Below are 24,410 nucleotides of genomic sequence, written 5' to 3' on the forward strand. Positions count from 1 at the left end.
TTCCAGACAACAGTGAAAAAACATTAATACATTTTGAGTTATCCTCAATGAGAACATACAGGTGAAACTATCAGCGGAATATGGAATTGATCAATTTAAGCGTCTGCTGAATTATTTAAGACAAACTAGCCTTCAGCAGGCCTCACTCTAATCTTCAATTTACTCTAGTGAAATCTTTTCCTTTGGTATGAACTCATTAAAAACACATCCATCAGTGAACAAGCTGTGAAGCCACATGAGGATTGCTTGCCAAATTCTATTTGGGTTAGCTGTCAGTGAATTTCACAAGGTCTGAACATTAATTATTTCTGAAACAATATTTTGTAATTCCCTCAATTTTATCTTTGAGCAAATATAAGTGATCAAGGAAAAATCTGTTTCCTTTTTTTTACTATCAGACAATATGGGAACATCGTTCCAAATGTCTCAGATTACAAGAAAAGAAAGACAGCAGGAGCTATGACACGTGGCTCTTGAGACAGTTCTCACACGTAAGAATGCTAGTACACTTGCCTACACCTGAGGTCAAATGTCTACTAAGAGCATCCTCTCAAGCATTAGAAACTTTTTGCATTAGAAGCGTTTAAAAACAACATCAGAACTTTGATTTTTTAAATGGAATTGCATTTATATATTTTAAGTCATATAATAAATTTAATATGGACCAGGACCATTTAATACCACCAAAGATTACAGGCACTGATGAGGCTACATAAAATCATAGAAACTTTTGTGTTGGAAGGTCTCTTAAAAATCATCTAGTTCCAACTCCCCTGCCATGGGTAGAGACACCTTACACCACACCAGGTTGCTCTGAGTCTCATTCAACCTAGCTTTGAAAAATTTCCAGGGATGGGGCATCCACATTCTCTGGGCACCCTGTTCCAGTTGTCTCATGCTGGAATATACTACTGGATTCAGATATATGCATGCAGCATTATCAGTTCAGAACTACTTTTTGGAATGGTTCCTAGTGCAACAAACAGTTAAAATACGTTGGCATGATTAGGCCTGAAGCCTTAGCACTGCTGTGTGGGCAGGAGAGGGAGAAGAGGCAGATGTTTGGTGCTGTAAAGTTGGAGAACTACAGTTACAGGACACTGAGGGGAGGTGCAGCAAAGATCTGGAACCATCTGATGTGGGACTAAACATTGCCATGTACCTCTGTGCCTCAATAAATGCCCTGCAATGTCAAACCTAGAGGCACAGGGATGCGTGATAATGAATATCAAAACTGTGAATTCTTAAATGGAATTGCGTTTATGGATATCAAACAATATAATAAATTTAAAATGGTCTAGGACTATTTTACACCACAAAGAATCACAGGCACTGTAAATAAACAAGTGTACATCAAATCATAAATAAACAAGTGAATCACAGGCACTATAAATAAACAAGTGTATAGAATAGAATTCTATAAGAATTCAGAACATTCAAGTTCTGAACAGCTGGAAGATGCTTGTGTCCAACTTCCTTATGAATAAGATATTGACCAGTGGTATGGTAATAGTTCAGCTAAAATCCATTAAACAGATTACTGCAATCAAAGTATCAGTCATAATGAATAAATCTAACTAGTAGTTACATCAACTTCACTGAAAATAAATTAGATTAACATTTACTAAATTATCTACTCCTTAAACATTTTTTTTTGATATAATGACAGACACTACACCAAAAATTAGGAAAAAATATTCTCTAAAACAATCCTTTTTTCTTAGCAGGAAAGAACTACCTGCAAAGCAAATCAACATTGATGAAAGTCCAAAAGCAACAAAATATTTATATTGTCCATTGAAAAAAAAAGGTAAAAAAAATGTAAAAACCTCCAAAATACAACCTTCTCTCAACAGTTACCAAGATGAATATCTAGATGAAACCTCATTCATCTCCAGTGGGTTTCATATTGCACAAAGATAATCTTCATCATTATCAAGTTTTATTCAAAATTCAGCATGGTGCTAGTAAAGACAAGGTTGTGGGTTTGATCCCTATATGGACTATGCCCTTAAGAGCTGGAGTCAATGATCCTTGTGAATACCTTCCAACTGAGAATATTCTGTGATTCTGTGGTAATCAATGAAACCACCAAGAAAATAATATGAAGATTAAAGAGGTTTTAAAGAATTTTAGGAGAAAGTTTATTGCAGTAAGTATAACCAAGCAGAAAACAAGAAATATGGTAAAACAAAATGCAACTGAGTGTTTATTTTTCATCAAGCACAAACATACCTCATCATGAATTTGAGCAAGGAAATACAACGTTCAATATAACATCAAGTTAAGGTAACAATAGTGAACTAAATTTTTCGTAAGATGAACTGAATTAATGTAATTGTCATGAAATAGTTAATGAATCTGTACAAGCCCCTCCCTGTCCCCCTCTCACCCCCCAAAAAACCCCACAACCCTAAACCAAAAACAAAGCTCCACAATAAAAGTTGATTATATCTGTGCTCTGAGACATCGCCCTAGAGTAAGTGAAAGAAAGACCCTAGCAGTAAATAAAGTAGTTTATCTAAAGAAAACCCAAAGTCTGGAAGAAAAGATAAGGGCCATAAAGGATTTATTTTATACTTACTGCTGAATGAACAGAAAATATAAAAATGATAAATAACTTTAAAAAGAGAAGGCAGAAACCACAAAAGCAACTCATAGGGTCAATTCAAAGAAAACAAATACTCACGACCATAAGACAAAAACCCAAACAAAACCCCAAAACCATAAGCAGCACTCATGAAGGAAACCTGAACTGTTTAGAATCATGCCCTCAAGGTCTTTAAGCCAACAACAAAAGTTAATTAACCTTGCTTGAAACATACAATACTGTAACAGTCACAGCCAAGCAATATCTCACTAAGTGTCTTGCTGTTTGTTTCAGAATATCAAATCTTGACTTTCAATTCAAAGCCTGAAAGATAACAGGTTTCCATAATGAAAAAAAAATTTATTACACAAGTAGTAATTAGCCATTTATTTAGATTCTTCCTTAGGAATCAAATACTTTAATTGTTCCTTTAATCACAACTTCAGAGCAAATTAACATGGAATCTCCTAATTCTCTAAAAAACGTAACTATAAAACACTACTCATCTAAAAGACTTCAAGTCCTGCATTTTGTATTCAAGTTTGATGTTTGATTCTCCTCATTTAAAACAGATAGCAAAAATTAAAGCATAAACCAAAATTTTTAAGGTAAAACAAACAAAACCAACAAAACCAGCAATAATGTGAAGATTCACATTAGCATCAACAGTGGCTTCCTAAGAAATTAGAAGAATTTCTCAGCCCACTCCGTGGACAACAATAAAAGATACAGGAGAGCCAGATGGAGCTTGAAGGACTTTGATTAAAAGTAAATGGATAGGATTCCCTATTCAGAGTAAAAAAAATTACTTATTCAAATTTTCTCCCATTGGAACAGAAATGAAAAATGTTTCATGTAATAAACATTGTTGCTTGTTCTCCCAAATCCTCTCTACTACAAGCATAGAAGCTGTGACACAACAGAAACTGTTCTTGATGATGGGGTTTGGTCTTGTTTGTGGACTTTGTTTTTTAATGTTTTGCGTGGAAAACTAGGAAAAGCAAGGACTTGCACTTTTCAGTGGGAATCTGGTTGTTCCTTCAGAAAAGAAGCTTCAGAAATTTTTGAGATATAAGAACTTCTATGATTTTGTCCATTTATTTTATTTTTCTGAGTTATCACATTGCCTCAACTTTTAAAGACAAATTTATCAGAAAAGTTGGGCCAGATGCAGCAAAACTCTACCTACATTGTTACTGGTCTAGCTCTTCTCATCAACTGACAGTTCCATCTAACTGAGTAAGTATTATTCCCTCATGGGAAATTCCCTCAGATAAGATAATCTTAGCAATAACCACCTTAGGATGAAACTCCAGGAATCGACAAGAAAAATCAAAGACTTGTACAGATATATGTACCAGGAAACTACATAGCATTACTCTGAGTTTGTCTGGATGAAGCAATTACTAACTATGAATTATGAGCTATACAGAAATTAGATGCAAACTGTATTTCCATAAAAAGCATCAACTGCCAGCTCTGAACTAGCATTTTCTTTTTTTCACTTCCAGACTTCCTTTGTGAATTCAGCCTGGAAGATATTACAAACATATCTTTCCAGAGGGAAGGGAAAAAGTGATTAGGGGTACTCTTTACAGAACATGGTATAAAACACAGGCAGCAGGAGGCAGAATCGGTCAACATGATCGCAATGACATTATTTTCTTCTCATTACGTAGAGAATAGAAAGAAAAATGTAAGTGTAGAAAACCTCAGTAAAAAAAGTTAAGATTTATTAATGCAAACAAAAGTAAGGCCAAACTATTTTAGCTAAGAAAATTCAAAAATAGCTCTGTATTTCCCAGTGAAACTTTGCCACAGAAAATACCAAAGTTTTTATGGTTTTGATTTGGTTTCTTTTGCAAAACAAAATAACTTTTTTAAACAAGAAGCATCCAAAATCATTCCAGAAGCAATATTTCAATAATCAAACCTTCCACATCCATGAATAAGTCCAACAAAAGTCCAATTGAATGGCAGCACGTGTACTCTTCTCCTGGTCTGGAACCCCTTCACTTTTTGAAAGAAGCAACTGTATCTTTTTTCTATAATATTACATTAAAACTGTATTTCCAGAAAGGACAAAAAAAAAATAAAAACCGTGATAATAAAACAGAACTCACCACAACACCAAACTGCTCTGGCTCAGACAAATTGTTATACTCGTTCTTGAACTTGGACAATGCATTCAATTGCTCTTGTTCAGGGAGGTGTTTTATTAAATTCTATAAAGGAAAATAAAATAGGCATAAAAATCTCAGATTCAATGTTGCTTCTATTATTGTAAACAAACAGGTTTACATATGCATTATTGCCATACACTCCAAAGACAACCCTCTTCCCTGAAGACAGCAGAATGTACATAGCAACACACAAAGTAACTGAGAGTGTCAAAGATAAGAAATGCAATACTGCCAGCACCTGACACTGATCCTACATACTTCCATAGTAATTTTTTAAAAACTGTTTTTAAATAAAGAATGTGCTTGATAGGCATGATGGAAACAGAACACTTCAAAGTAAACAGAGCAGGAACTTCAAGTATAACATAACCATCAAAAGGCTGGCAAGAATTACTAATGCTAGATGAAAAGTACTTTGAAAAAGAATAATTAATTTTCAAACATTTCAACACAAAAGTGTAAATGCATTACACTTACTTACTTACACTACTAATTAGCGTGAAAACTTACTAGTAGTAAATCAGAGGTGAGATTCAGCTTCAGCTGAATTCAGTAGTCAATATGGGGAAGTTGGACACATATAAAGTGAATGTCTTACAGGTAAGGGAATCAAAGATTTCACCTTCATCTGTTCATCTGAAGAATCCTCTGACTCCCTGGGGTTTCCTGAACACTTAGACACATATTATCTACATAAAGACACTCACATTTGGGCACCTGAACCCCATTCTATTAGCTTCTGCTAGGCTGGTTAAAATAGGTTTTCGGATATGCTGGAAATAGAAAGCTTCTCACACACTTAATTATGGTATAAAATTTGAGTCAGTAGCTCAGCTCTGTCCCTTCTCAAGATGACTGCTACAACTACTAGGCAATAGCCAGAGTCCCTACGGCCTGCTGTGTCCCTCAGATTATGACTCTTGTGCTTCTGGTTACACGTGGGTTAAGCTTCTGTCACAGTGAGAGAAACATGAGAGATATTTTCCTTTCTTAAAACACTCCCTGGTCTACTGGTAAGATCACTTTCCTGAACTGAACTGAAGATTCAATCCTTTTAACACTGAAGCCAGTCTAGGATACACAGCCATCCCACTACCTATTATTATATTTCAAGAAAGAAACAAGACCAACTCCACCACTTCCCCATTACTTGATAGAAAAGGCAGACATTTTGGTTGCCAGCACTTGTTTTATTACCTTTCAAGTAAATAGCTTTGGTGATATACAATGAGCAAGAAAAAAAAAATGTTTCAGTTAGTGAACTCCATCTGAAAGTCTTAAAAAAACCCTCATTTTACACACTAAAGATCCTAGTCCCTTCTTTTACAGGAAATTCAGCCAGTTAAGATATAAAAATTACCTCTCTGGGGCCAGACAGATAAAAAGTTATACCTATGTTTTGCTTAACATACTCATTTAGTTTAAGTAGTATGTTTACTTCAGTTTACTACTCTTTTAAGTAGTAGCTGATAAATACCCCTAAATCAATAGACTGATTCAACAGAATGTCCATGCTCAAAAAAGGATTTTGGTAAGAAAAGACAAAAAAAATTAAAAACACATGAACGATGATGCTTAAAACAATAATGTAAACTTAAATTTTAGGAGCTTGATTTGGATATGGTCAAACTGAATTTTAGTTGCACACCAGTCATATCCTTACCACTCTTACATTTGGAAAATATTTTTGTAAAACAGACTACATTTATTAATTATGGATGAAGATGTCTGGCACTAAATCGGTAACACTGAGCAAAAATGAAAGAGTACAAAGAGTAAAAATATACATTTTAAATTAGAAATTCACAACACTCCTATTTCTTGTTTTGATATCCAACATTCCCATAAAGAGCTCTAAATATAATACAATTCCTTAATATTTACTGAAATTAAAATGTTATTGTTTGATAAAGAAATAGTTTTATATGAAGAAAAACTGCCCACAAAACTTGCAAAAACCAAAAACAGTCAAGTGTTAGATTAATATTTTCAATATTGAGCATCAGAATATAAAAAAAAAGCAACCAAAACAGAAGGAGCAGCTGATATCAAAGCAGCTTTTATGGTGTTCAGATAAAGCTTTTGAACAGCTACAGATGAAACACATTTTGAATATCAAACAAGGAATAAGCAGGAGAAAGAATTTTGACTAAGTCACGGGAAACATTTCAATAATTAGTCATTGAGTTTTTGGATTACAACATGACTTGAAGTTTTTACATTTTTAAGCACTAGGTTTAATTTCTAACTGAAGGGTGGAGGGAGGGGGATGGAGTCAGATGGAGAGAAAATACATTTTATTTCTTAAGCACAACAAGAGCTGGATTAAGAACAAATTTCCAACTTCAGAAACAGTGATATTAGGACCCACTGAACAAAACAGCTACAGCTAAACAAAAAAAAAATCTGCTGAAAGCAAGAAATTCCAGAAGGTTACCATACTGTCTAAGGTAACTTATATGAATGAAGATTAGCCGAATGATTGCAAAACTATGTATGCTTTCCCTCTTCTCAGAATGACAGAAGTGTATGACTCGGAAGTATATATGAAGGTAGATACCAACTTTTGAAGCAATCAGGCACATTGTTCTACCACTTTCAAAGAAGAATGGGTGTCTTAAGTCCTTTTTCAAGTTAAAACTCAGTCCCTTTTTCAAAGTTATTATAGGGTTGTTTTACCCAGAAACAAGCAATTTGGATGAACCCATTTGATAAATATTATTACATCCAAATTTGCAAATTAAATTTGAAGCCTAAGTTCTACTGAATTTTCCATTTGATTTAGGTCTTCAAGGGATTATTCACTTGACAAAAAAACGCAGTCTATATTCTTGAGTGATTTATATGACTGTGTTCATAGAGGATATTGTGCACATGGTCACTTGTATTCCATTCCACTGACTTTTACACAATCACAGTAGCTGCTAGTATCACTGTACTCTTGTAGGATATAACTGTTCACTTTTGACTCTTCATATTCTCTTACCATTTTCTTAAATAAAATTGTTCACTTCCCTCCAAAAGCAAACACAAAAGGGCTCAACCACTGACAAAACCACTTTGGACTCAATTTTGATGCCAACTACATAGAGAGGTTACTGTATACACTGACTTTCAACATACTTTAATGCCAATACCAATTAATAGAGCCACAAGATTATCAGCATAGTGTCAAAAAGTTATATCCTATTATATTGTTAGCCATGCCTACTGCAAAGCTCCAGAGGAGTTTGGGTGTGTTAGATGTTCTAAATATACTGAAAATTAGGCATTCATTATCCCAAGGCATATACAATTATAATGAAAATAATAGTTCACAGAAGAAATTAAAAATAGTGATACAAAAGCAAAAAAAAAAAAAAAACTATCCATGAAAATAAATTTTCTCTTCTTAGATTACTGCATCTTCACATAGAAATATGCCATTAATTAACTATCCATCAATGGTTTGATGATTTTCTTTCCCAGAGTCTAAATGCAAAATAATTTTTTCCTTCTTTAGATAGCACACATAGAATTTATCAAAATGACAGTTTTTCATATTTTTGATATACTGTATTACTTTTACAGGTTGCTTCATTTAATTGTTGAGGACCAAATATTTCTAACAAGCTAAATGTTAACCACTGAAAAACAGTGCTAAGATCATATAGAATGAGAGAGTCTCAGAGCAAGGATGGACTATCTGAGATAGAGTTTAACCTGAACATAACAGCAGAGCATATTCCATCTCTCAGTTTTTCATGCTACCACAGAGAATTTCTACTATTATACCGAATAAAATAAAATAAAATATACACGTCATACTGCTGTTGAGCATGAAGAAAACCTTGAAAAAGTGATCTAAGTCCAAACTAGACTAAAAAAACATTATAGAAGTGTAAACTATGTTCATCCTAATAACCTTAAAGTAATAGTTTTAGTGCCAATATTAACTGCATCATTGAACAAATGAATGAGAATTACACAATGACTATATATACTGCTATTGGAGATCATGGTTCATACTTGCTCCTTCAAATATTTAAGAGAAACATCTCATTCTGCAATGAAGAAGGGAAAGTGAAGTCCAGATAGCTGAAGAGAGATTAAACACCTTTGAAATCCAAGTCACATGAAGTGAGGGCAAAAGTGCATGCAGGAAGAAAAAGGGCATGCTGAGCATTGCACAGCCTCCTGTGCAATAAGATAAGATGTTATTTTGATATTCCGATATGGTGGAAATTCATTTTGGAGAAAAAACACAGAAATACAGATTTGTCTTGTTTTGACATCTGAATACAAGTTCTTACGTGCTGCAGTGCAAGCCACACCTGAATTTCAGTGAGCCTTAATATAACAACTATTTTTATGACCCTGATACCTGTACTTGTTTTACCTAATCAACATTCCTGCAAAAAGAGCATGTTTCTAAAAAACCAATCTACCTTCAACTTTCTTTCATGTTTCAGTAGGGACTGGTACCCATGTCTGTAACACACTTTAAAGTATGCTGAAGAGATTAGCTATCTGAAACCTATACCACATTACTAGTAGATAGGCAGTAATTATAAATTATTGATATGTTTTGACATTTATGAGCCATAACAGAAATAATTTGAAGTTCATCACAATATGCTAGAGTCCTGTCCAAAACAGATAATTTTTCTAAAGACAGACATTTTCAAATTTACTGATGCTCATCAAGATGACTCAAGATTATGGCACCTGACAGGCAATGGCAGACTGGGAGAAGTCACTTTGTTGAATTCTAGGAAAGCAAGCCTCATGGGCCCTTAATATGTGCAGATACCCAACTAAATGGTACAAAGAAGGTGTAATTAAGCTCTTGGTGTTCTGCAATAGAAGACCAAGGTCACAAGTTATCACAAGAAAGATTCCAGTTAGATAAACAAAGAAACATCTTCTACTACAAGTGTTCAACACTGGAAAAGGTGTCCAGAAAGCCTATGGGGTGCCCAGACTTGGAGATACTAAAAATCTGATGGAAAAGGCCCTGATCAAACTGCTCTAGTTGACCTGGCTTTGAGCAGAACCTTGGCTCAAATGACTTCAAGACACTCCTTCCAAATTATTTTTCCCATCGTTCTAAAATGATTCATTTTTGTTTATTTAATTAAATTCTTCAGGTTTTAAACCCTTAAATATCACTGTATAGAGAAGAATTTCCAGTTTCTTTTGGTTCCACATGGAGTCATACAGACTTTGTGTTTTAAAAAAATAATATTGAAAGAGAAGACACTACCTAAATAAACTCAATGGAAGAGAAGTGGTGAATGCTGTAAATGCCCTAGGGCAAGATATTGGATTGTTCCAGCTCTAACAAACAAAAAAAAAACCCAAACCAAACAAGCAAAACAGAGATTTGTGCAGATAAGACAGAGCTAAAACAAAGCAAAGAAAAATCTGGAAAGTAGGGAAGAAACAAAACATCATATGTACCCAAGAAAAAGTCTCTATTTAGGTGTGGACAATATGGAAAATTGAGAATATAAATTCAGCTGTGTCATAGTTTAATCCCATCCTGCAACCAAGCCCCAAGCAGCCATTCACTCACTCTCCCTGCAGTGGGATCAGGAATAGATTGGAAGCGTAAAAGTCAGAAAACTCACAGGATGAGATAAAACCGTGCACACAAACAAAGCAAAGCAAGGAATTCATTCATTGCTTCCCATGGGCTGGGAGGTGTTTTCTGCCATCTTCAGGAGAGCAGGGCACCATCACATGTAATGGTGACTTGAAAAGACTGTTAACACCACTCCATCTCCCTTCTTTCTTCTTCCCCCCACTTTACATACTGAGCATGATGTCATACGGTCTAGAATGTCACCTTGGTCATCTGGGGTCACCTGTCCTGGCTGTGCCCCCTCCTAACCTCCCTAACACACCCAGCCCCCTTGCCAGTGTGGCAGTACAAACAGCAGGAAAAGCCTTGGCTTTGTGTAAGCCCTGCTCAGCAATAACAAAAACATCTCTGTATTATCAACCCTGTGTTCAGCACAAATGCAAACATAACCCCATATCAGCCACTCTGAAGAAAGTTAACTCAAATACAACACAAGCTGCTTTCATAAAAATATTAGCATTAGAAATTTAAAAAAAAATTTACCATTCACAGGAAAAGAACATTCTTGCAGTTAATTATTAGCCAAAAGTTTATATTAAGAGGTGTTTTTAGCTATGGGTTTCTATTTACTGAGAAGCTTCTCTTGAAATAATGGGATTTTAAGTGCCATTTTTGTTACCTGAATCATGGACTCTGAGAGCTGTGTTTCATCTACTTCCAATATCATCATTTTGATCTCTTCATAAGGCACTCGGAAAGATCCAAGGAAAATTGCTAAAACAAAGATTCCACAAATGAAGAAAGCAAGACAAGAACTACCTTGCTTCTATTTAAAAAACAGCAGCAAAAGAGGTCATAGCATCTCCAGATTAACAAACACTATGGCAAATAATATAGGTAGAGACAACAATTTTTAATGTATTTTTAATTACTATTCTCTTTCAATTCCAGTCTTCTTTATATCCATTTGTTATATACAACATCCAGCATCACAGAAGACTTCCATAAATAGTCAGAGACAAGTCTACTCTACAGAAGAATCACTTCTATTACTGTATTTTGTGCTAAGGTGACATCTGTAATTTTTTTATTGTCTTGTCAGAGCCTTCTCTTAAAGAAGCACCGTGACAAACCAAAACCAAACCACAGAAACAGAACATTTTGTTAAATGTTCTTGTAAGCACTCTTTATTTAGTCACCATAATACAGTTATTTCTTATTTAATCTCTGCTGGCATTTAGGAACTTGTTCTGCCTAGAACTCCTCTCCATCAAAACTTTATTTTCTTTGATTGCATATTATTCCATAATAATGAGTATGGCCTAGTTTCTACAAAGTTCATGAGATGGGCAGACATGCTGCAGGCATTTTCATCCTTTTGTTGACAAGGTGTGGGGACATGCAGGGGGAGGGGGCATCCAGTATTCCTTGATGAATATATTGAAACACTGATGGATTAGATACATAGCTGTATGCTTGCACTTCAATACATACAGTCTACATACAGTCTTGAACAAGGAACAATCCTTACCTACTTCTCGGGTCTTTTTAAGTGTTGCAGTTGTGTAAACTCACATTTGTGCTTAAAAACAATATGCACATATTAAAACATTTTTTAAAAAAGAAGTGGTTACCAGGCAATCACACAAGAGAGAAAGGCATTTTTATGGAACATTTATACATTACTCCAAGGGAAAAAAAAAATAACCAATAGAATCTACTTACACAGATTCTGTGCAATCTTAGGATCCAAAACTTTTAACTCTTTGATTCGTTTCTTAATGGATTTCTTTTCTTCAAAATCCTCCTCCTCTCTTTTTACTGCCAAATTAATCATAAATAAAATCATGGTTAATTCTTAATATTTAGAGGAAACATTCATGAATTCAGAAAGCATATTTGCTATCAAACATAGTCAATTCACAGAGAAAAGATCATAAAAAATTGAGAAGTCTTGCATGTAGTGCTTGTATTCCAAAACTTTTGCCCTTCAGTCAAATTTGTCAGCTTGTTGGCATTCCAGATTTTTTTTTTTTTTTAAATACAGGGCCTGAATAAACATGCTAATGTTAATTGTACAAATTCAGTCATATTTAAAATATCATGCAACAAGCTCCGGTTACCCTGGCCAGGCTAGGATTATGAACTGGATTTTAACAATAGCAAATCTTAAAAAACATGGCAATATGTCTCAACACTGAGACATCTATCTATTTTTGTGATTGCTTTTGTCTGTATATGCACCAAAATTATCCAAGATCACCAGCTTATTAAAAATTAACATTAACTTAGAATATAGCTGAGTTGTTATATACCTGTATAGCATATAGGTATATACATAGATCTATTTTCCTGTCCTTCTCAAAAAGATGTGTTTTTAAATGTATGATGTAATCACATTATTACAAAAAAAAACACAAAGAAAAAGTGATTGTATAAACATATATTAATATTGCTGGAGATTTTGGCTTATTCTTTCTTTTAATAATTCACACAAATAGAAAATAATTAATACAAATAGGATCTCCCTAATACATAGTGTAAGCTGAATTTATTTCTCATTAGTCACACATTGTCATAACAATTTCACTTAAAATAACAACATAGGCTTGATAAAGTATTAGTAGGAATTATTATGCAAACAAACTAAAAAGCAAAAACCACACAAATCTTTCCTTAAATATAATCTGGTATTGTATTATTTTACAATAATACGTAATACAAAATACTCTTTTTTTTAAACTTTTCCTTCTTCTTCCCCCCAGCACAAATCTTCACTGTCAACTGCTATTTACCAAATGTATTGCTACTGTTTATCTAATTCTGTATACTATTTCACAAATTAAATTAGTAACAAGCTTTTACAGTATGATTGTTCCAAATTAAGTTATACATGCTTCAAATATTTGAGAGAAGAAAATATGCTACAATAATATAACATGCTACTGACTTCTGAAGGAGATCGGTATAGACAAGAAGTCTTGTCAAGAAGACATAGGATTAAAATTTCTAGCTCAGTGATGATCCTTGACAAAACTAGACATAATCATGAATTATCAAGAGGATCTCCCTAAGCTGAAATTAATTCCAAAAATGTTAAGAGAGATATTTAAGCGTTACGTCATTCTTAAAAAATGTTTTCTAAAGCATGATAAATTTTGCCAAGGATTGGGACACAGACTAAATGACCTCTTGAGGTCATAGATCTTTGTTGTCTAGGATACCAAAGAGATAAGGAATTCAAGACCTCACACAGGGATTGAAGGAACCAGATTCAAGTCCCTTCCAAGTAGGTGGAGACAGAAATTTGAATCATCTCCTAAATCACCTTTAATACTCTGCTAGGCAGCACAATGCTCCTGAAAACATGCCACAGTGCAGAAAAAAACCTGTATTCTGCAAAAATGAAATCACTAAGCTAAGACATAAAGCAGTCTTTAGAAGGACTGATAACCAGGGTCCTGGAAAATGGGTTACAAAGCCACAATCCTCCTCTTTTGTCTGATCCCAGTGTAACCACAATATTCACTTGGCCTTGAATTTCTTTTAGCACATTGAACAGAAGGGTTAGCAGTCGCCTGTACCAGGAAAAACTACACACCCTGCTTACTACACGTGTGAAAACAAAAGAAGGTTTTCACCACCAATGTGAGAACTCTATAGCCCAGGTCCCAAAGGAATAGAATGACATTAATGCTGCTAGATAAAAAGGTTATCACTAAAGGTTCACTTTTTCTGATTATGCTTGAAGAAGAGCCCTTACTGAACCCAGAAGGGTGTGTCAAGGGGCTGCAGATCCCAGAATCACATGACTCTTTTCTTCTGCAGTTACACACTTTAGCAGACCTCTCAAATTTCTTTACTTCTTCAACTACACACTGAAAACACTGACTCTTAAAAACATGACTTTTGAGTTGCCTCAAAGTCTTATCAATGCTAGAACTACAGATTCTCCTAGAAGACCTGTACATTCCTGCAGCACAGGTTCCAAGCAATTTTCATGCTTTAATGAAAATACAGTACAATGCTCTATGGCTACCTTGGAACTTTGCAAAAAAACCTGGGACTTTACAAGAAACAAAATAATTTCCTTTGTAGTCACAATAAAAATAGTTAAATTATCTAAATTTACTAATTTGCTTAAATGTGCCCTGACAGCCTCAAATTGGATGCTAATAAGGGCAGAAAAAAAAATAGTTTGACTCTTCCAGCACTAGAAAGCAAAATTTATTAACTACGAGTCTTATAACCAAGATAATACAGACACACAAACATGGAAAAAAATTAACAGCTAAACATGCACTACTTAATTCCCTACTTCCAAGTCAAGAAACAATCCTGCAAATGAACTGCTAATAGCCTCAGGAATTTTCACCCAGAAGGGGGTTATAGACAATGTTCCAGCACTGCTTAAGGTATCACAACACTAAGGAAAAACATCTAAGCACAGAACATGTCTACTCTAGGAAACTCATACAGGAATTGTATGCAGAGTTCTACAATTATGCAACAAACTACATCACTGCAAACTTACATGATACTTCTTCAGCAGAATTCAGGTCACGTCCTTATGTAGTTGGCAGCAATAAGAAGCAGAGGACATGTATTACTTTTCTTGCTGGTTTGAAATGTTACTCTTCCCACTGAAAACTATGATACCTCCTACTGCCTCTAGAAATTTTCACCTCCTTTGCTAATGTCCTGGTTTCAGAGAAGGACACGGGTCATGTGGAGCCATGTGGGCATGGCCAAGACATTGTGCTATTCAATCCCATCTCACCTAAGGGCCAGGGAGGAGGGAAATGGGTCTCTCTCTTGCTTCCTGGAAAAGAGAGGGAAGGAGGAGGTATTCCTTTCCCAGGGAACCAAGTGACAAACGTAATGGTGGGGTAACACTGGTCCCAACCAGATGATCTGTCTGCCATTTTTTTCATTGTCTTGGGCTTGGGGGAACAACATGGGTACAGATGGTCTGTCCACCATTTTGTTCACTGTCCCAGTCAGTGAGCAATCACCTGCAAATCACGCTCTTTTTGCAAACTTTTGTGATTAATATTGTTGCTGTTACAGTTCTTATCTCACTGACATTTCCAGTAAATTGTTTTTATCTCAACCCATGATCTCTGCCCTTTTTATCTCCCACTGAAAGTGGAAGGGGGGCACTAAATGAGGGAGTGCCGCTCCTAGACCATGACAGGCGGCAAAAAAAAAAAAGGCCCCAAAATCCCAAGAAACAAAACTATTCTCTATTTCCAACAAGTAAAAAGAGAAAAAAAAGAGAAAAAGAGAAAAAAAGAGAAAAAAATAGACAAGGGCAATGAATAGAAATATCTGAACAGCTGAAGTAAGAATCTAGACTAAAAGGAAATCAAAGAAAATAAGCATTTAAATTTTCATTTGTGGAGAGCACTGGAATAGACGGGAAAGTATACAGAAGAAAGAAAATGGGAACATCTGTTTACAGTGGAAAAAAATAAAGTAGCCCGGTGGGAGTGGACAGCTGCTGCAGAAAGGATGTGACTGAAGGAAAAAGATGTGAGATGTTACCATGCTAATGAGAGAAGAAACCAGGGGATCACAAAATACACAGACAGTTCTCACAGCACCAGAAGTTTGACCTTACTAAAGTATCAATTTTTTCAAAATTACAATTTTTTTCAGCTATTTACAACAGAAAACCACACATCCTTTAAAGCTCTGTCTATGCACTAAGTCTAACCCCCTGCAGGACACACACATGGCCCTAGAATCTGAGCTATGTTTTGTCAGTTGCACCTCATCTGATGCTCCTGCTCTGCCCTCTCAGGATGAGAAACAAAGTGCTAGAGCACTTTGAAACACACAGAATGCACCTCCCACCCTTCACAGTTCCTCTTATCTTCACACCCCACATCCTTATTAACAAGACTCTAAAATTAACACATGTGCTTGCCAACATACACACACACACAAATACCTCAAAGGAGTTTTAGATACTGGACAGATTGCTTTTACTGTCTCCTTCAAATTCAGATCCATATAGACATTCAAATGTAGTCAACTACCTCCATCTGTGGCAATGACCTGACTGATATTAGGGTCCTGAAAAGAGTGGTGACAGGACTGTTTTATAAATACTACAGTTGGAAGCCTGCAGAACAGCACTTCATAAAATTGTGGCCTGGATCCTATGGAGCTACTCTGTAAAACTCTGAAACAATTACATTCTTGGTAGGTGCCACTGAAATAATCTACATTCATGAATTGCAATACACATTTCTATTTCTGCTACAGGTCTTGATATAATCTGCTACCCACAATCTTTGTAAGAAAAATCATATCTCTGCATCTGTATGCTAAAGAAAAAAAATCTTCTAAATTACATCATCCTAGTGGAAAAAACCAAAACAAAATACCTTTGAAATACAAGCTTCAAAAGGAATATATATGAACATTTAGATCTGAACATTTATTTTTAAAAGTCTGAATTCCTATTTCAGATGAAACTTGAAAGCTACATTTCACAGAACACTCAGTGGAGTTATTTCGTCACCAAGAAGAGTTATTTTGTTACTAAGAAAAAGAGAGTCCAGAAGATTACGCAGGACCTTACACTTTTCCCAGCCTCTTAGCTAAGACAGTAGTCATCTTGCATTCTCTCTTCACTGAAAAATGAAAGAACAAGCCTGGGGTCATGGACTCAAAGGATGTACCCATAGCGAGTGTCATTATGAAAGTAGATGCCTAGTTCATCTGTATAGAGCTCTAATTCTCAAAAGTAAATGGTATCTTGTGTCCCATATAGCAGGGTATTCAACTGGAAAACCTGCAGTTCTTCATCTCCTAAAAGTTATCTGGAATCAAAGGAACAGATCTTTAATAGAAAATGAGGGTCTAGCTAAATAACACATACTGCAGAACTCAGTTATTCAAAGCTAAAATGTGGAGTACCTTGGTATCAACCACTACAGAGGTTGGAAGTGACCTCTGGAGGTCATTTGGTCCAATCCCCTTACTCACACAATCTACAGCCAGGTGCCCACAGCTGTATTCAGGTGGCTTTTGAATACCCCCAAGGCTGGAGGGAGAGTCCAAAACCTCCCTGGGCACTCTGTGGCAGTGCTCAGTCTCCCTCCAAGTAATAAAAAAGTGGCTTGTGATGTTCAGGAGGAACCTGTGTTTCAGTTTGTGCCCACTGCCTCTTGTCCTGTCACTCAGCACTACTGAGCAGTGTCTGGCTCAATCCTCCTTGCACTCTCCCTTCAGGTATTTATGTAAACTGGCAAGATCCTCCTGAGCCTCCCCTTGTCCATGTTAAGTACTCATGGCTCTCTCAGCCTTTCCACACAGGAGGGCGGCTTCAGTCCCTTCACCATCTTCATGACCCTTAGTTGGACTCTCCCAGTATGTCCATGTCTCTCTTTCACTAGGGAACCTTGAGCTGGACACATTATTCCACCTGTGGCCATAGCAGTGCTGAAATCAAAGGCCAGGCAGGGAATATGTGTCTTAGACTGACAGGACAGAAACTTTTGAAGACTTGGATTGTTTTAACAGCTGCATGACTACTGTCCTGTAATAGGACATGCAACAAAACAAAACAAATCATTAGTCTCAAAAGAAAAAAAAAATTAAAAGGCCACAACCTAGACCATGGCACTACACAGCTGCCATCAGCTCCACTTACATATTTCATATTAAGTTGTTCACCAGCAGTTATTTGTGACAATTTACTTTAAAATACAAAAGAAATTGTGAACTAGATCTAAGTAGTTTTACAATAGCCTTGAAAATACCTTTCTTATTTTTATGAAAACAAGGCTAAAATCAGGTTTCTAGGCATAGCCCACAGAAGCAGGAAGAATGCCTGAACACTGAAATACCAGGAAGCTTTCCAAACTAAGCAATCTAAGGTTGTATCAACACAATTGTTAGCATCAGGGATTGCTCATCACTTAAAGATCTGTTTTAAATTACACTTCATTCTAAACCAGGAACATTAAACTCTCACATTTTTTAACAGTAGCTGACAAAACTCTGAAGAAAAAAAGAACAACCCTGAAGTCTTATTTGTTAAGAAGTAACTAAAATGCTCACAGAAATATGGCATGCAAAATCAGAATAATCATTCTCTTAGTTACAATCTGAACACCTGCTGGGCTCCCCACTAGAACTGGAAGTTTTAACCAAGAGTGATTCAACTCTTAGATCTGAAACTTCATTAATTCTTGTCTAAGGGGAAAGATAAAAGGGGAGGGTGAAATGAGCTTTCTGCTACAATGGAATTTGCTAGACAGAGAAAAGTAAAACATACTGCTGTTCCCAGCAGAATAGAGTCTAGTACCAGTAGACACATAATTCTATAGCTTCCAGATCTCCCCATTCTAAGATATATTCCTACCATCAAGATTTAGCTGACCCATCACTTGTCAAAGGCATCAAAAGCTGAAAAACAGATCTGAGTGCACTTGTACCCAAAGGGAGCATAGTTGATTCAAGAAACACCATAATATTCTTGATTGTAAATTGGAATGGCAACTGTTCCCCTCCACTATTTGGTGTTCAACAGTTGCCTTTCAGACACTGTGGAATTCCAGAGCAAAATCTTTTCATTTAATAATCCTTGACAGGTTCATCCTTCCACACATTTGTGTAATTGCTTTTTAAACCTAATAAATTTCAAACTTTAAATCCTTCAGCACAGAGTTCCAATTCTTAATTGTGCATTGTACAAAGAAAGACTTCATTTTTATAATCTTGATCAGTTTCACTGTACCTCTACTCTATTTTTTATTAGTAAGAAGAAAGGAAACCACAAAAAGTACGTAGGATGTGGGCACAGCTTGAACTTTTACGACACTTTTACTTATTGTTTTCCTTTCTTAACAGTTCCCAAAACCCTATTTTGCCAGTATATCAATAATTTATTAGATTGCTAACTAATTCTGCCATTTATCATTGATTATCTACAGTATGTCCACCACTGGTATCAGCTTTGGCAATTGTAGATATTCAAGCCTTTTTTAAAACTGTCGTCACATTTGTCACCTTGCTCCCTTTCTTCTGATCTTGGCATAAGTTCATGCAATAGTTTACACGGCACAGTTCATAGCTCAGCTGTTTCATCCTTCAGTTCCCTTAGAAGTCCAGGGTGAATACCAGCTGGTCTTAGCAATCTGTTACTGTCCACTTTATTGACCTATTCTACACCTCACTCTACTGACCATGGAAGTTATGTTTCTTGGTCTAATGTGGTGTTCCCCCAAAGTCCAGCTTGGAGGTAAGTTCATTATTGGTCAAACAGAAATAATTTAGAGTTTTAGCATTTGGAAGCAGGAAAAAAGGTGTGTTACTCTTTTTTTCTTTTTTTTTGGAAGGCAGATATGACACACTAAATTATACTTTTGTATAGTATTTTTATTACTCCTTTATCCATGCTTAAAAATCAGTAGTATGAAAATTTTAACACCTTAGCTCTAAATTGCAAAGCAGTTACAATCAGAAACCTACTGAAGTCCTCACGATTAAAATACAATCATATACTTCTAAGTGAAACCTGCATGAAAGAGACACTCAAAGATATGGCTTCTGCTGCTTATAGATTTTATACAGCATCTGTTAAATATGCTTAATATGCTGCCTTCTCTGTATTTCCTTAACTATACTCTGGGGTTTTTTTTAGGTGAGTCTACTAGTTAAATATTTTTTTTATCTTTTAATGAAGAATTCATTACTTTGTTTGATATCAAAACACTTTAAACTTCACTAAATAGCTTCTAGAAGCTGGACTTGGCCTATTTCTAGACCAAAGTCAAACACACAAGCTAATTTTAGTTCTTCTTACTGTGCAAGTTTTGAAAACATTGGTATTTATTATTCATTCACAAGAATAAGTAGAAGTATCTTTTTCATTTTTTTCATTTTATATCTTAATTTACTACACTGGCAAAATTGCTTCATCATAATTTTAACTTTCAATTTAATACAGATGTTTCCAGCCTTGAGTTTTAAGACTAGAAGTCTTTGAACATATAGTAATTTAAGTTTTTTCACCTTTAGAGAAGGGCTTGGGGATGCTGGTGGATGAATGACTGGACATGACCTGGCAATGTGCACTTGTGGCCCAGAAATCCATCCACATGCAGGGCTGCATCAAAAGCAGCCTGGCCAAGAGATCAGAGGAGGTGATTCTCTGCCTCTACTCTGCTCTGGTGAAACCCCACCTGGAGTGCTGCATCGAGCTCTGGGGTCCCCACCACAGGAAGGACATGAACCTCTTGGACCAGGTCCAGAGGAAACCACAAAAACAATCAGATAGCTGCATCACTTCTACAAAGACAGGCTGAGAGAGCTGGGTTTGTTTATCTTGGAGAAAAGAAGCCTTCAGGGAGACCTTGCAGCTTTTGAATATTCAAAGGGGACTTATAGAAATTAGTGTGTCTTTTGACAGGACAAGGGCTTTAGCCTAAAAAGGGTTGATTTAGACTGGATAAATAGGTGAAATATTTTACAGTGAGGGTGAAGAAACACTGGAACAGGTTGCCTGGAGAAGTGGTAGATGCCTCATCCCTGGAAACATTCAAAGTCAGGCCAGATGTGGCTCTGAGAAATTTGATGTCATTGAGGATGTTCCTGCCCATTGCAGATGAGTTTGACTCATCATGAGTTTGGCCTTTAAATGTCCCTTCCAATCAAAACTATTCTATGATTCCAAAAGTCACAGTAAGGAGACATTGCTGAGCACTTCTGGAAATATATGGGAGTCCATTCCTTCCTCTACGCACTCTGCTTTCCTCCTTCTTGCATATTCCTAGAATTTATGAAAAGGGCAACATAATCAATGTACTTTAAAAACTTCAACTGACAAAAATGACTGAAAAATTAACGGGGAGGGGGGAAGTGTGATATCAAACCAGCTTGTGGAGTAATCAAATGAGCATCGAAGTGTGGCAGACCATGTAACCAGAAGCAGGGCAGAAAACATCAGTCAGGCCTTCAGCATCAATGAACTGACATGTTCTGTTGCTCAAAGAGCACCATCCTGTGATCCCAGGAGAGCAGAAGTTTGCAATGCATCTGAAAGAAGCTATTCACCATTTTCCTATTTTTATCTGTATAGTGAATTCCAGAACCTAGTTTTTAGTTGTGCCACTTCCCTGCACAGCCATATAAACACTATCAAACAAGAAAAAGAATTGGACTCCCCCCATCTAGCAGCACCAGATTTGCCTGCCACTGAAATATGGCACAGAACAAATTCATTAAATTTGCTGTAGTGTAAATTATAAACAAAAATTACACATTTTAAATTAACCATTTTAAGGGTCATTTAGCTCAGAATAGTATAATGTAACTGATAGGAAAGACATTTTTCATAATTGATTTGATCTTTGTTATTGTAAGATTTAAAGTTAACAAGTACCATCTGAGTAGACACATAGGTTGAAGATATACTTCTGACAGAAAAATTATTCCATCAGGACCTCATCTCCTTCCTTTAAACTATGGGGTTCATTTCACTTGTGTAAAATATTGTTGTATACTCTTACTAACACCCAGTTCTCAAAATCAGTTTAACTAAATATACTTATTGATGAACAATACCTCAATTCACAAGAAAGACAATTTATTAGTTATTATGAAGAAGTAATTTCATTGCAGAACACTGTAGTACAATATAGTGCATATTGCACTATATGTTATTCATCTCTAAGTATGTTTGCTGAACAGTTTTATAAAGGGTACTCTATGTGTTCTGATGTTATTTTTAATTCTTTTATTAACCTCTGATATTAACTTAAAACAATTCAAGATATTTCCAGGAGGGAAACACTGGATCAGGCTTTCAACCTAATTTTTTGAGTGACTATACAAAAAAAAAACCAAGACACGGAACTAGAGTAGACGGGGTAGTGCAAGGGCAGGAATGAATGATCTGACATAAGAGGGACAAAACACTTACTAAGCTACCACTGTCACCTCATAGCACTGTCAGTGCCTCACAAACCACAAAGGCAGGGGCAGTACCAACCTGACAAAGGACTGATCATTAACTTGTGACAAGAAACAGCAGTACACAGGACTCCAAATTGAAATGGCAAATGGACAAGAATAGCAAACTGGGATTACTAGGGAGGAGATGGTATATTCTGAGTGAAACTGAATGAAGAGCCACACCAGCAGTGGACTGCCAAATTACAAAGGCAGCAGGAAACCAAGGGTATCAGAGATAATAAAGAGCACTCCCATGCTAGCACCTAAAGTACCTCAAAGCACCTGAAGCATGTCTGCAGATCAGGATGGGACACTTCTATCAACCTAAGGCATGAAATGCTGGTATATAGTCAGCCAGTGCGACTAGATCTCCAGGATGATGGCATTAGCTGAATAGCCCCCTGAAAGTAGTGGCTTTGAAGGTCAGATGCCTGGGTTTGAACCTTCAGAGTGAGGCTGCTTACCCCTTGTTACAATCCATGTGAGATGGAAAATCTGGGAAGCAAGCCAACAAAAAGATAAATCACTGTGGATGTCCCATATTCCAACGTGCAGCCCACCCTCCTTCCTCACGCACCCCTGATAAACCTGCTGCTTACAAACATTTACCTTATGTGGTGTATGGGAGCAGGAGAGAGAAGATAAAGGAATGCAAATCTATACCTTACTTGTAAATTCTTGCAACAATTAATAGCAACTACTGTGTCATCTAATAAATGGAAAATAGGAACTCATAGTCCAAAGTTCAGGTCACTCCTAAAACAAAGCATAGCAGATACATTTTTCAGAATTTTGTTAGGTTTATTTTCAAAATATTGAGGTCTTTTTCTTAAAGAGGCATACCTTTTCCCAAGGTAAGTGCAAGGCACTTACCTTGGGAAAAGGTATTAATAATAAATAAATATATATAAATATATAATAAATATAATAATATTATTATATTTATATATATATATAAATAATAATTTATATTAATAATAAATAAATAAAAGGCATTACCTTTTCCCAAGGTAAATGTGCCTGAATCTCTCAGAACTATTTGTCTGGAACCAATCTGCAGTTCAATTTATTCATGACTAGTTTTTACTTATTTCTTGTGATTTAAACAGTTCTTCTCCCTTTGTAACGCTCTTCTTAAAGAATGAGAAAATATCTTAGCACTACAACATGATCTTTGATTTTTTTAATTAAATATTTCAAATCCATTTAATCTCTTCACCTGATGATACCAGCAGCTTCTACGCATCTGTGATTTAATCTGCCTTGAGTCTGGGACAGTAGAACTGAAAGTCACATTACAAAGCGTGACTTGTAAACATATTAATGACAATGCTTCCCTACTGGAAACATTTCTGTGAAATCCAGGATTTGTTCTGGTCTTCTTCCCTTACCTTTATTTCCCATATCTACATAAACTGAAGTAAAAATCATAGATTCTAGTGCTAACCTAAAGTTTGTGTTCACAGTGTTAAATTTCAGGCATGAGCATCTCCACTAAGTTCTGATTCCCTGACCATAAGAGAAGGCAAGGGAACTGTGCCATGCTCTGACACAGTATCAAATCCATCCGAATGGACTGGAGAAGTGTGAGACTGATTGTTGTTTCAGACTGATTCTTTCTCAGGTGTTTAATTACCAGGTTTCTTTGCTTTCTTCTGAAACAGCTACACTTGCCCTCACACTCTCCATTCTCAAACACCACCAATATTCTGCAACCTTTAAGTAGTCAGTCAGCTACTGTAGGTCTCCATAATCCACTATTAGCAGAGGAATGCCAGCAAGGCCACACAAAGCCAGAAACAAAAAAAAATTTTTTAGTGACTGCTACCTATCTTCCTGTCCTGCTCTCTGTACTGGCACCCCTGCAACCATGAGGTACATGCTGGGGCCTCAATAACATACTGGTAAATACTAGGTAGGCAAATACAGTAGCATTTAGCAATGTGAACAAGGGATTGAACATGTTAAAATTTCTTTTTTATGTAAGAAAAGTTCTGTTTCAATACAAACAAGTGAAGTTACAGTTAAAGGTTTTGTATAAAAGAAGCATTGCAGTTTTGATTTTGTAGATCCTACATGTAGTTAAATATCCTGAGAT

At 35.9% G+C, this 24,410-nt stretch overlaps 1 protein-coding gene across 4 annotated transcripts in view; it reads right to left on the bottom strand.

The window, feature by feature from the left end:
• Positions 1-24,410, bottom strand: part of DIAPH3 (diaphanous related formin 3) — a 205,633-nt gene that overhangs the window by 104,752 nt on the left and 76,471 nt on the right. For 2 of the 4 annotated variants that reach the window (XM_068182283.1, XM_068182282.1), the window contains 4 exons: positions 14,874-14,906; positions 12,065-12,160; positions 11,019-11,113; positions 4,714-4,815 (listed from right to left, as the gene is read on the bottom strand). In XM_068182283.1, the coding sequence (XP_068038384.1) occupies positions 4,714-4,815; positions 11,019-11,113; positions 12,065-12,160; positions 14,874-14,906 (326 nt within the window). The remainder of the gene's footprint in view (positions 1-4,713; positions 4,816-11,018; positions 11,114-12,064; positions 12,161-14,873; positions 14,907-24,410) is intronic. The other 2 variants (XM_068182285.1, XM_068182284.1) reach the window with 2 other exon arrangements.

This window comes from Anomalospiza imberbis, chromosome 2 (genome assembly GCF_031753505.1).
Source record: "Anomalospiza imberbis isolate Cuckoo-Finch-1a 21T00152 chromosome 2, ASM3175350v1, whole genome shotgun sequence".
In the NCBI taxonomy this organism is placed as follows: Eukaryota; Metazoa; Chordata; class Aves; order Passeriformes; family Viduidae; genus Anomalospiza; species Anomalospiza imberbis.